General features: G+C 41.5%; 1 protein-coding gene across 2 annotated transcripts in view; it reads left to right on the plus strand.

The window, feature by feature from the left end:
- Positions 1 to 13,130, plus strand: part of Ca10 (carbonic anhydrase 10) — a 474,608-nt gene that overhangs the window by 369,270 nt on the left and 92,208 nt on the right. For both annotated transcript variants that reach the window (XM_057776888.1, XM_057776887.1), the window contains exon 5: positions 11,344 to 11,529. In XM_057776888.1, coding sequence (XP_057632871.1) covers positions 11,344 to 11,529 — 186 coding nt within the window. The remainder of the gene's footprint in view (positions 1 to 11,343; positions 11,530 to 13,130) is intronic.

Genomic DNA, 13,130 nt, shown 5'->3' on the forward strand with positions numbered 1-13,130 from the left:
ACCAGTAGGATACAGAGTATTTGGGGCATGTGCCTAAGTGGTACATCTGGGTCATATTGTAGTGATGTTTTTAATGCTCTGAGTAACCTCCATACTGATTTCCACAGTGGCTGCATCTGCTTATATTTAAAGGGTGTGAGCATAGGTTTAGGCCAGGAAACTATGTAGGAGATCACAAGAAGGGAAAAGAGGTATCCAGAAATGTGTAGGGTTGGAGGAGCAAAAGATCACATGTGACACTCAGGTGTAAAGAAGGCTATGGGGGATGGGCACAGGGAAGGAAAGAGGGAGAAGAGAGACAAAAAAAAATAAGTAAATTTTGTTTGAAAATCTGTTTTAATGAAGTCTAATTCTTTGAATACTTATTTTTGAAAATGAATTTAAAGTAGATTCGGGAGAGATGAGCCCGTCAGATGAATGAACAAAGTCAGCGGGGGTGACTTCTAGCTTGGGATCTGTCTGTCTCAGTTTTCTGGTTTATTGGGTCTGATTATTTCTGGAGTTCTTTCAACTCGAGACTCGATTTGGCCCTCATCTTATCCACCTGTGTATTCACTCAGCTTCAGTGCTGCCCGTGACTGGACTGCAGTTGATTCTTCCATACTGTTCTCCCTTGAAAAACGCCCTGAGCATGCCATGTGAGCAAGCGGCCCCCTAGCTCTTTGCACTCAGCCTTCACAAATCAGCCCCTTGGTGTATCAGGACTCTGCAGGAAACCAGGCTAAGCAGTGTTCTTAAATCTCCTATGCTCACTAATTACACTGCAAAGAACTATTACACACTTCGGCAGACCAGTCAAAGACACGTAATAGGAAAGCTGAGTTCAAAGGAAAGACACCTAATTTATGACAGGCTGTTGGCCACTCTTCACTAACCCTTCCTGTCACCAAGTGGCCTTCCTAATTATGGGATCAGACATTCAGTTGGCAATCCTACACTGGACATACCCATCTCTAGTAGGAGCTAGAATCCTGCTTCCCTAGATGTAGAAATCCCCCGGAGGTGTCCAGCCCAAACCTGGGCAGATGAAACACTTTGTCATCTCCACATCAGTGTTACATTTTATTTGAGTTGATCCCTAAGTCCAGATGCCACGTATAAACAACATGGTTTCACCAACTCTTCCTGCTGACCTATTACTCATTTTCAGAGCTGTAGAAATCCCAATATCCTGGAGGACAATTCTGGCTCTTGTGGTTCCCCACAGTGAAACTCTTTTTTTTTTTTTTTTTCATTCTTAGTTATTCAAGTCAGGGTTTCTCTGTGTAGTCCCGACTGTCCTAGGTAGACTGGACTGGCCTTGAACTCAGATATCTGCCTGCCTCTGCCTCCTGAGTGCTGGGATTAAAGGTTTGTACCACCTCCACCCAACTCCCACAGAGAAACCTTAAGCACAGTCTTTAACCCATTAAGATTCTCCATCTAAGGATAAAGAACAAGTTAGCCTGTCTCACAAGGTCAGTGTAAGCATTAGATGTGATAATAGGTACAACCATAACAAGAATGCTACCTGGAATGTGCTAGTCACTGCAGCATGTATATCCCCCACCCAGTGTGTTTGCAACAGCAAAAACACAATCTGCTGAGTCAGCCCACATCTCAGCAATGCAAATGCCATCATGTCATGCTCACCTCGCTTTCTAGGTCAGGAAACAAGGCACAGCCAGGCTAAATAACCACTCAGAGGACAAAGGGGGATGCAAGAGGACCACAATTCTTGTGTTACTATAATTCCTGTATGATCAGTGAGCATGGCCAAGAGCAAGTTACACCCAGAAAGGTAAATAAACCCAAAGATCACTATGCTTTGAATCTACAGTGGCCTTCACAGGCTCCTGTTCTGAACGCTCATTCCCAAGCTAATTGCACCAGTTCAAAGACTGTGATGCCTTCAGGAGATGAGGCCTGACTCATGGAAACATGTAACTGGAGGTTTCTCTCCTGCACACCTACAGCCATTCAGCCCCAAAGAAACACACAGAGGCTTATATTAATCATAAATTGTTTGGCCTCTTAGCTCAGGCTTATTTTTAATTAGGTCTTATAACTGACATTAACCCATAATTCTTATCTATATTTAGCCATGAGGCTTGGTAACAGTAAAGCATTTTCATCTTGCTTCCTCTTCATCTGGCTTGTGACTGACTCTGCCTTTCCTCTTCCTAGAATTTCTTAGTCTTGTCACCCTGCTTATACTTCCTGTCTGGCTACTAGCCAATTGACATTTTATTAAATTAATATGAGTGAAAAATCTTTACCGCATACAAGAATATTATCCCACAGAATTTTCCCTTTTTTCTTTTCAAAACAAGAACTCTGAATCTGATCTCCTTTGTTTAGATTTTTTTCCTGGCCATTATCAATAACAACTTGTAACCAGCATTCTAAACATAGACAAACATCCATAATCCATTTTTTTTTTGGAATGTGGGCATAGTTTTCTAGACTACTTCCTGCTGATTAGGGGTGCTGATAATCTTCTGAGGACCCAAAGAAAATTTAGGATTCTGGTCAAGTACTGACTGGATTATTCTGTGAGACTGGATCATCTCAGGCAATAGTCTTGAAACTGTTCTGGTTGTAGAACTCTGAGGAAATTGCAACAGAGGCACTCTGAGATGCTGGATTGTCTGGGTCATCTGTTCCTATGGGAGATTTTTTTCAGGGGTCTTCTTTGATCAAACCTAACTTTTCTTAACCCAGAATTAATCCACAGCCTCTCATTTACTGTGGAAACAAAAGCAAACCTCTTCTCCAAAGTAATATATCTTTTGACTTAAATTTTGAAATCAAGGTATTTTCAAAATATATAGATTGGATTAATAGAGCAGTATTTATAATCAAATATCTTTAGCAGCTGTTGCTCCTTCCTCAGCAGTCAAACAATTCAAAGACAACACAATAACGTACAGTATCCATATTCTTTGTGTATTTTATATCTTTACATGTTTTTTAACTCTCTTTTATTTTTATTTTTTAATTTTTGGTTATCTGAGACAAGACTTCTCTGTGTATCTTTGGCTTTCCTGGAACTTACTCTGTAGACCAGGCTGGCCTCGAACTCACAAAGATCCGCCTGTCTCTGCCTCCCAAGTGCTGGGATTAAAGGTGTGCGCCACCACATCCTACTACTCTGTTTCTTTTTTTTTTTAAGGACTTTATCCTTTTTCTTTTCTCTTCAAAGCCTGCACATATTTTTAAACACACTGTAAACCATTTAGAAGTTTGTTTGTTTGTTTGTTTTTATGTCTGAATCTGTCTTTACTGTATATCTCCATCTTTTTCTGACCACATGAGTCTTTAGTCTGATAAACAGCATGGCTAGGATTAAAGCTGCATCTTTGGTGACTGGCTCTACCCCATTCTTTAGCTTTCTGAGAGTCTAGCTCTATGGTGGAGGTACTGGTGAGAGCCATGTTTATTGCCACAATTCTGTGGAGTTTCTAGGTCCATGCTGCCACCAAGAAGCTCAATGCCAGATGCTCATAAATACCATTTAAATGTTTGGAGGCAGAGCCTCTTAAAAGAGCTGCAAAGTTTTTGTCATTAATGCTGAATCAAGAAGACTTTCTTTCTTTCTTTCTTTCTTTCTTTCTTTCTATCTTGCTTAATTTTTTATAAGACAATCTTTTCTCATTTTATCCCTGTTCCCACTACCTCCTGTCCTCCTGCTTCCTCCACCTTCCCTCCACCCCACTTTCCCATCCACTCCTCAAAAGGGTAAGGTTTCCCATGGGGAGTCAACAAAGTCTGAGGCTTCACTTCAAGGCTAAATTGGCCTTCCCCTCTAATCATATTGTTGGCTACCTTAATTGTCATCATAGAACCTTCAACCAGCAACTGATGGAAGCAGATACAGAGATCTATAGCAAAGCAATGGGCCAAGTTACCTGAGATCAGCCCAAGAGAGGAAGGAGCAATAATATGAACAAAGGGGTCAAGACCATGATGGTGATACCCACAAAAACAGCTGACCTGAACTAGTGAGAGCTTAATGACTCAGGACTTATAGCAGGTGAACCTGCATAGGACCAAATTAGGTCTGCCGAATGTGAGGAACAGTTGTGAGGCTTGGACAGTCTGGGACCACTGGCAGAAGGAACAAGATTTATCCCTAGTACTTAAACTGGCATCTAGGAGCACATTCTTTTTTGAGAGATACGTTGCTCAGCCTAGATATACAGGGGAAGGCCATGGTCTTGCCAGGAAGCCTTTCTTAAAGGAAACACACCTCTGCTCGCCCCCCAAAATAGAGCCTACCAGAGAAAAGATGGTTACAAGAAGCTGCACTTGACTCTGCTCTTGTCTAAAATCCTTTTTTTTTTTAAAGCTTTCTCTGGCTTTACGTGAAATTTCTTCTCTAACATTTGGGTACAGAAACAGATCATAGGGGCTGGACTTCCAAAGTCCCACTCATTCCTGGCTCCATCCTGCTTTCTCTGGTTACCTACCACAAGAACAGATACTCTGCTGTGAATGGCGCTGCTGTAACCACCAGCTTGCCTTTTCTGCTGGGACAAACTGCAACTTCCTGAAGCCATGGGCCAAAATGTACCCTTCTTCCCTTACAACCAACACAAAGACCATCAATGTATTTGCCTTTAATCTTTTCATTTTTGACATGTAGCAGGCATACAGGTTGAAAGAGCTTACTGTGATTTAACATACATTCATACCCTTTACACTAGCCATCTGTCTCCCTTAACCTTTCTTCAACCCAGCTCCTCTCTTTCACCTATCCCCTGATCCTACAGCTACCTCCCCTGTCCCGAACCATTCTTAATTTCCTTATGTCCTCCTACCCACTCAAGTGTCCACCATTCCATTTCATATTTTCTACAAGGTCGTCTCATTGGTTCCCATACATGAGGGAGAACATACAATGTTTGTCTTTTCTTTGTCACTCTGCATAATGACGTCCAGCAGTAAGTTTCTGGCATCCATGGGACCACTGAGAAGTAAGTGTAGCCTCTCTCTGGTGTCTGTGAAAGTTGCTCTCTGAGATCCTAGAAGTCTTTTATCTCTTGAATTGTAATAACACAATTGTGGTTCTCTTGCATCCTCCCCGGTCCTTTGAGTGATGATTTAGCCTAGCTGTGCCTTGTTTCCTACTCTAGGCTGTGAGATGAGCATGGCATGATGGCACATGCCTATAATCCCAGCCCTAGGAAGACGGGGGTAGGAAGGATGATTGAGAGTTCAAGGCCAACCTGCAACGCAAGACCCTGTTGAAGAGAGAGAGAGAGAGAGAGAGAGAGAGAGAGAGAGAGAGAGAGAGAGAGAGAGAGAGAGAAGCAACTCCTGCACAAGTCTCATGGCCTTCTTTCCCCTTTATACAGCAGGAATCTCATTTGCTCTAGTGACTCCATTTGTAGTATTACATTTCCATTTGTGCTATTGGAAATGTTCTTCAGTTCATCACAGGACATTTTGGGCAGGCTACCTTGTGAGGAAATGTAACAAAACCTTCACATTTAGTCGTGTGTTATATCAAGCAAGTAACTACTGAGCGTTTTGGATGTTCTAAGGTTAATGTTCACTCAAACTCAGATTTCTGCAATAGAATATCAATCCTACAAGCACAGTGCCCAAAGAATCTTTGACACATTTAATTTTTTAATTAAAAAAATTATATACCCCGGCTTGGAGAGAGAGCTTGGTCACTTACCTGGTTCATGAGCATGAGGACTTGTGTTCAGGTCCCCAAAACTCCATGAAGAAAATTCAGATGGTGGCACAAGCCTGTGACCTCAGTGCTGAGGGCATGGGAACAGTAGGATCTGGTGGCTGAGTGCTTACCAGTCTAGTTGACTCCATGAGCTTCAGCTTCAGTGAGATCAAGGTCACTGGTCCTTAGCATGGCACCTGGCAACTGTATGATTCTGTAGAAGTCACATCTGTCTCTCTGGAGAACCCTCACTAATGCTATAAGAAATCCCAAACATCCTAAACTCCAAACCGGTGCAAGGTTCCTCACCCCGCTCCCACTACCACCCTGCTTCTTGAAGAACACACTGTGGTATCACATTGCTAAGTAATCCCTAGTAATTGGAACAATTTAATCATTCCCAGTGGTTAAATTAGCAGGTTGAAGAGCCAAAGACACCTTTTCCACAAGGACAGCTGTTTGTCTCAGAACACAAAAGACCACAGAAGGGACTCAAGGGGTGTCATCCCTATGAGAAGCTGCCATCCCACACATGGATTTAGCTTGACATCTTCCCACCCAAAGTGAAGAAATGGCACAGGCGTAAGTCCCTCACCAAGAGGGGTGTTGCATCTTTTGAGAAGAAATTGTAAGGATTTAAAGGGGAAATCTGGGTTTATAATGTAACAGCCATTTTGACCCCAGGTAAAGATGCAGTCTGCTGGTGTCAGACTGTGGCCGATTCTCAAAGAATGAATGTTCCCCTTACCTTAAAAGATGCACTGAGCAAAATCATTTCCTTTAATAGAAGGCTGTCTATGTAATGAGCTAGAAGACGAACACACTAAGAAGAAGCCTGGCAGATCTCTAACCACTGTCCAGAACTGTGCTTGCTCCACAAAGGCATCCAATGTTATAAAATAAACATGGTGAATTTGGGGTTGCTTGTCGTAGGGAGTTTCTGTCCTACCCGGTCCCACAATCGTTCAGTCCCAAAGTAACACACAGAGGACTACATTAGTTATAAACTGCTTGGCCCATTAGCTCTAACTTCTTATTGGCTAACTCTTATATCTTAATTTAACCCATTTCTATTAATCTGTGTATCACCACGAGGCTGTGGCTTACTGGGTACAGTTCCAGCATCTGTCTCCAGTGGTTCTACTTGGCTTCTTCCTCCCAGCACTCAGTTTAGCTTTCTCCACTTACCTCTACCATGCCCTGTCAGGCCCAAGACAGATTTTTTTATTAACCAATGGTATTTACAGCATAGAGAGGGGAATCCCACATCAGTTGCTGTTTTTTTTCTCTTGTTTATTTAAATTTCCTTTTTATGTTTGATTATTTGGTTTACAAAAGAGCGTTATTTTTATATTGCCTCAAGTTATTGATATTATTTGACATACCATCTCTACAGGCATATATGTCCTGCCTCCTTTAATAAATGTAGCTCCAACTAGTCTTAAACTAGTATAAATGTCTATAGCTATGAGAACGAGGTCTTTTTGGGTCTTCATCCTAAGACTGACAGCAGCCTAGCATGAGTCTTCCATGTTCTCAAAAAAAAAAAAAAATCCTGTTACTCTCCACCCCCAGAACTGCCTAAGACCTTATCTGCAGTGTACAGAAGAAATGACACCCAACACCAAACTTCCATCTGAAATGGGCAGAGACCATTGCTTTTGCTCTCATCAAGATAACTGGCCCTCAGTTTGCCTCCTGCCCACTGTGGGATGATTCTGGACAAGTCACTGAACCCTTATCAACCTCCCTAAATTACTTCCTTTGCAAAATGGGCAATACACACACACACTTCTTGCCTCAGGTTGCAATGAATTCAAAAAAAAAGCTAGAGAGCTTTGGGGCAGCCAGAGGCAACCTGGATCTCCCCTGCAGCTTCAGCTTCTCCACTCACCTGTTTCCTGGTCTGCATAAATAAACTTTTCCCAACATGCTGTGCACCAAAGTCATTCATTGGAAACACAGTAATTAGCATTACAGATAAAATGACACTGGTGCAGTGTTAATTACTACCGTGCAGATGTACTGTTAGATTCAGATATCATACATAATGTTGTCAAGCCTTTATTTTTAAATTAAAGTGCAACAAACCGTACCCTGGCTACACATATTTTTATGATTAATACAAATTAATGTTATTTCATTGTCTAGGGAAAGGGTAGAGATAAGGAGATGTTGCATCTAATTGTAACAACATAGTGGTGTATGTTACATATTCCCCCAGCTGCCTGCACACTGGGAACTTGCATAAAGAAGTGAGAGTTTTGTAGACCATGCATGCGCCTCTAGTATCCCAAGCTCCTAGCACAATAAGTAATATGTAACCATTTGTGAACCCAGATGAATTAATTGCTGATGAGTGAAGGAGTCAATGAAAATGAATGAATGAATGAATGAATGAATGAATGAAGAATGAAGACACAACCATGTGTATAGAAGGGGAACAGGGAGAAATAGAGAAACAAAAGGCACAATGATTTACTTTTTGATTCTCCTAATTTTGTTTCGCTTTGTAGTCTTCTAAATGTGTTGTCTGTTCCCCAAATCTAGCACATTAAAGTCCAAAGGGAGAGGCAAGTGGAGCATTTGAAAGTAGAGGTTGAGTGATGTTCTACAAGTACCTTTATGATCCACCAGGTTCTGGAAAGAGAAGTAAATGATGGTAGAGAGATGGAGGAGGAGGATCCTTCCACATCAGTGAGACATGCGTCCAATAGCCAAAAGAGAGAAAGGAAGAGAATGAAAATGTTTAGTCCATGCAAATATTATTTATTTAATAATGCGACTTCAGAGGGGAGTTTTTTCATTTTTTTTTTGCGAATAAAATACACATCCCTTAAACGTTGACATCTTAATCATTTCAAGTTCAACAGCATTAAATACATTTATGTCACCACATGCCCTTCCCTCCATTCACCTCCAGAACGCTATGTCTTACAAAACTGGAACTTTATGTCCACTAAATATTAACTTCCCTTTCCTTCCTGACCCCAAGCTCTCCAAACTCTATTCCACTTGCTGTCTCTGCAATCTGGACTGCTTTAGAAACCTTATATGCGTGTGGCCCCTTTATATTTAAAGTAACTACTAATTAGTCTGTTACTTAACTGTTTGTTTTGAAGATGCCTTAGAGCTTTGCTTTAGTTGTTTGACTTCTCACCCCTCAGTTCCATGAAGGAACTTGTGTTATATCTGTCGTATAGTTACGAAACGGAAGCTTCGCGAAATTAAGTAAACCTTCCAGAGTTACATAGCTGGCAAGGCATGGATTGGGACTCCTTTGACACAAAAGACCCCAGTTCTTACACTTGCTTTGTGTCAGTGTGTTTTCTAAAAACTGGGGGAAAGGCAGATGAGCATGGGATTCAGGCTTTGATTGAAGTGTTGCTCAAATAGGCAACCATTTTCTTTAGACGTCTCAGATAATTCTGACGAAGGGGTCTTTGGAAATGTGGGGGTTGTTAGTGGTACAAGGCATCAGGCTATATGGACTCAGGACAGCTGTTCATTGGTGGTGCAATTAGAGCTCACGACTCCCTGGCATATGAAGAGCATTGCAGACGTCCAGCTCTGTTCCCTGGGAGCCACTTCTCATTGCAGATGCATGCTGCAACACATAGCAAGCGCTCTCAGAATTTGCCTAGTGAGATGCCCCTAGACTGGTGAGCTGTTTCAGCCACGAGGATATGTAACCCAGTGGAAGAGTTGTAAAGATTCCCCAATAGACTGTATTTTTGCCATAGACTACTTGCAGCTGTTTTAAAGTGATATTGAATAGCAGATCATGACCTAGAAATATTTGTGTTAGTAGAAAATATCATTAGTAAGTCAGATATAATACATGTATATGAAAATAACATATTTAAAGACATATTTATCTAACTATCTCATAAAATACATATTTATGAGTATGAAAAGTTTACATACCAACATACTAGTGCTATTTGGTTAATACTGAAATTATGACTATTCTTTAAACTTTTCTGTTATATATACAATATAATGTCTCTATATTATTCTAATAGCTAGAAAAAAACAAATTTTATTTGATAGTAGAAGCAATGTCAAACCTTAAACCATTACCTACAAAAAAAGTCTGGAGCTTAAACAAGGTATATTCTCCTTTCGTCTTAGCAGCAAGCTGTATACATGCTTGAGGCTGGAGAACAGAGGAAACTTTCTCCTAGGTCACTTGCTTACAAGGAACAGTCGACTTTAAAAACAAATGCCAATAAGATGTAAAGTATCTGGTAAATGCAGTTCAGGTGCCCTGAAGGAACTGGAGAGAAGAGATGCCGAAAAATACAGAATTCTAGTGATTCTCCTCTGCCCACTCGCTCCTCCCTTTGGCCATCTGGACTCACATGACCCATGCCTCACAGCAAAAAAAAAAAAAAAAAACAAGTTAATGGAGCAGTGAGCCATCTAAGAACTAAACTAGTGTCATACAAAACAAGGGTCAGAAAGGTAGAAGGGGAGGCCTCTGGGCAAATATTCAAAGACCAGATCTAATAGCATTACCGGACATTTCATTAAGCCAGGCATAGTGGTGCATAGCTATAGTCCTAGAACTTAAGACCCGAGGATTGGGTGTTTCAGACCAGCTTAAGCTACATAAAAAGACCTTCTCTCTAATTAAGGTCACAGATAGACAGCCAGATATGAGGTTATAGATGATTGATAGATGATATATAAGTAAATGATTGATTGAATGAGCAGCAGATAGACAGATAAATGGAAGTTACATGAAGTCACTATGGAATTGCTAAGAGAAAACTATATGCCTAAAGGGTCAGAGTGAATAGGGTGAATATCCTAATAATTCAGCATCGGGTAACCTAGAAGTAACCCATCAAGTTTCCTTCCAAGTCTCCCTTAAACTCCCTGGTATAACCCAAGAAAGTAAGGAAGGCTCCCACATAGGAATGACACGGGGTCATTTGTAGAGCTGTGCTAAGGTCATAGAGCACAAAATGAAGCTGAGTGTTGATTCAAAGAAAAGGACATGAAGGGAAGGAAGAAGAAGCACTAAGTTTAGTAGTGGAAAGAACTGAAACAAGATGGGACTGGGAATGAGAAATAAGGTTTAGATGTGAGAAATGGGACCCCATGTGACCTGACCTCTTTCTGTGTGATGTCTACTACCAGGATGGGAGAGAGATCTAACCAAGACAGCTGGACTGGGTGCTTGAGACTTCAAAGTGTATCAGTCTCCATCTGGGGCTTGTTCCTGGTCACCCAAAGTGGCTTTCCCATCTTTCACTTGGCTCCTTTAAACTCTCTGTCCACTGCTTACTCTGACTCCTTACACTTGAGACTTTGAACTTCTACACCACCTCTACCTTCCAAACAACTATGAGGAGAGGGGCAAACTAATTTTTATAAGGTGCAATATATAAAATAGTTGTCACAGTTGGCGAAAAAGAAATCTCTGAAGTGCCTCCCTTCAAAGTTCCTGAAAGATAACGTGACTTATGCCTTCCTGGAACTACATTAGAAGCTGGGTGTGGAAGGAAAGCCCTCTGAAGAGGCCACCATGCCCTTCCACACATGTGGATTTATTCTGATGTGTTACCCTCAAAAGATATAAATGGCATGGGTCTACTGTGCACCTGTGGGTTTGGGGAGAAATGGAAGGAAAACCCCTGTCTGACCTGTCACCCATTGCTTTGTAGGTCAGTGGGACCATGTACAACACTGGAAGGCATGTTTCCCTCCGCCTGGACAAGGAGCACTTGGTCAACATTTCAGGAGGGCCCATGACATATAGCCACCGACTGGAGGAGATCCGGCTACATTTCGGGAGTGAAGACAGCCAAGGGTCCGAGCACCTCCTCAATGGACAGGCCTTCTCTGGGGAGGTATGGAAATCCACCAGAGTGTTAAGGTTTGGTGCCAACTTGTAAGATTTGGTGCCTGTTTTGATCCGAAGTAGAATCACTGATGGGAAGGCTTCCCTTGACTCTGTGAAAAGAGGAGGTCCTCACCTCTTTTCTCCAGCTTTTGCATCCTGGATTACAGGTTACCCAGAGAGGCTACAGTGAAGCAGTACTTCCTTCCTAAACCCTAGCACATGCCTCTTGGAACTAAGCCCTGACAGGTCTGAGAGCGGTGGTTCTCAACCTTCCTAATGCTGCGACTCTTTAATACAGTTCCTCATGTTGTGATAACCCCCACCATAAAATCATTTTTGTTGCTTCTTCATAAGTGTAATTTTTGGTACTGTTATGAAGCATAATGTAGATATCTGATCTGTGACTCGTGTAGGGGGTTGAGAGCCACTAGAGAATTATTTAAGCTCAGCCTGGAGGGATGGCACAGCCGTTAACGGCTAGGCTCACAACCAAAAATTATTTAAGATCAAGCCCTCACCTTTTCTGTGCCTCTTTGCTTCTGCCTCTCTGGGTCATCGGTGTCTCATGCATCCCATATGACAACATAGCTCCCTTCTGATGAAGTGCGTCTTACTTGTCTAAGCATACAGTGCACTGAGAAATCAATGTCAAGGAACTGAGGAGTTTGCCTGAAATTCTGCTGAATGGAAATTTCATTGTGCCACACCTGTGATGGTGAGTGTCGTCAGGTACCACCATCAATTCAGATAAAAGTAAATCAAAGTAATGCAATGAACCATAGTTTCAGAAGAGATAACAGATAATAAGGTTTATCCAGATTTCATCTGTGATGGTATACTTGTGACTTATTTCACTCTTTTACACCTGTGAGCAACTGAAGGATCAGGGGTACTCATGCAACAAGTAACCAGTAAGTAGGTTCCTAGTTAGTCTCAAGAAGTGATGTCAAAAAGACTTTAAAATTACAAGAGTGTACATTTAATGCGGTCTTTTTATTTTATTATTTAATGGTGTGGTTAAAATCTGGCATTTTTAAAGGTGCTAAGGCTGTATGCCATCAAATAGACTACAAGTTAAAGAAATTCACGAGCCAGATTTTGGTATGCATTCAAAATGCATAGACCAAGAGTCGGTCCAGAGACCCTACTAGTTACTAGGGTTACATGGATTTAAAAATGAAAAAGAAGAAAGAGTTCTCGCCCCAAAGGAGTTCAAAAGGGACTATATTCAAATCATTGAAGTATAATGTCATGTTGAAATGGAGATGTACAAAAAAGCCCTGGCCGCCTCAAAGAAAGTCATGATGCATTTTACTGGAAGAGGTCAGGGGAAGCTTCATAGGGGAGGTACCCTTTGAACTGGGCTTGGAGAGAAGCAATGAAGAATGATTTTAAAATATCAGCTTTGGAGTCAAAGGGCCTGAATTTGTTGCCCCTGCTTTGATACAGTACCGTGTTATCTTGGGATGTCACATGATTCTTCTAAGGCACAATTTAGACACCTCTCAAAGATATTTTAAAATTTTAGTGGGATCCCAGATGTGAGGAGTGCTCAATTGATAGACTTTAAAGAAAAGATAAAGCAGGAACTGAGGGATAGGACGTGAA

The sequence above is a fragment of the Chionomys nivalis genome, chromosome 7 (genome assembly GCF_950005125.1).
Source record: "Chionomys nivalis chromosome 7, mChiNiv1.1, whole genome shotgun sequence".
In the NCBI taxonomy this organism is placed as follows: Eukaryota; Metazoa; Chordata; class Mammalia; order Rodentia; family Cricetidae; genus Chionomys; species Chionomys nivalis.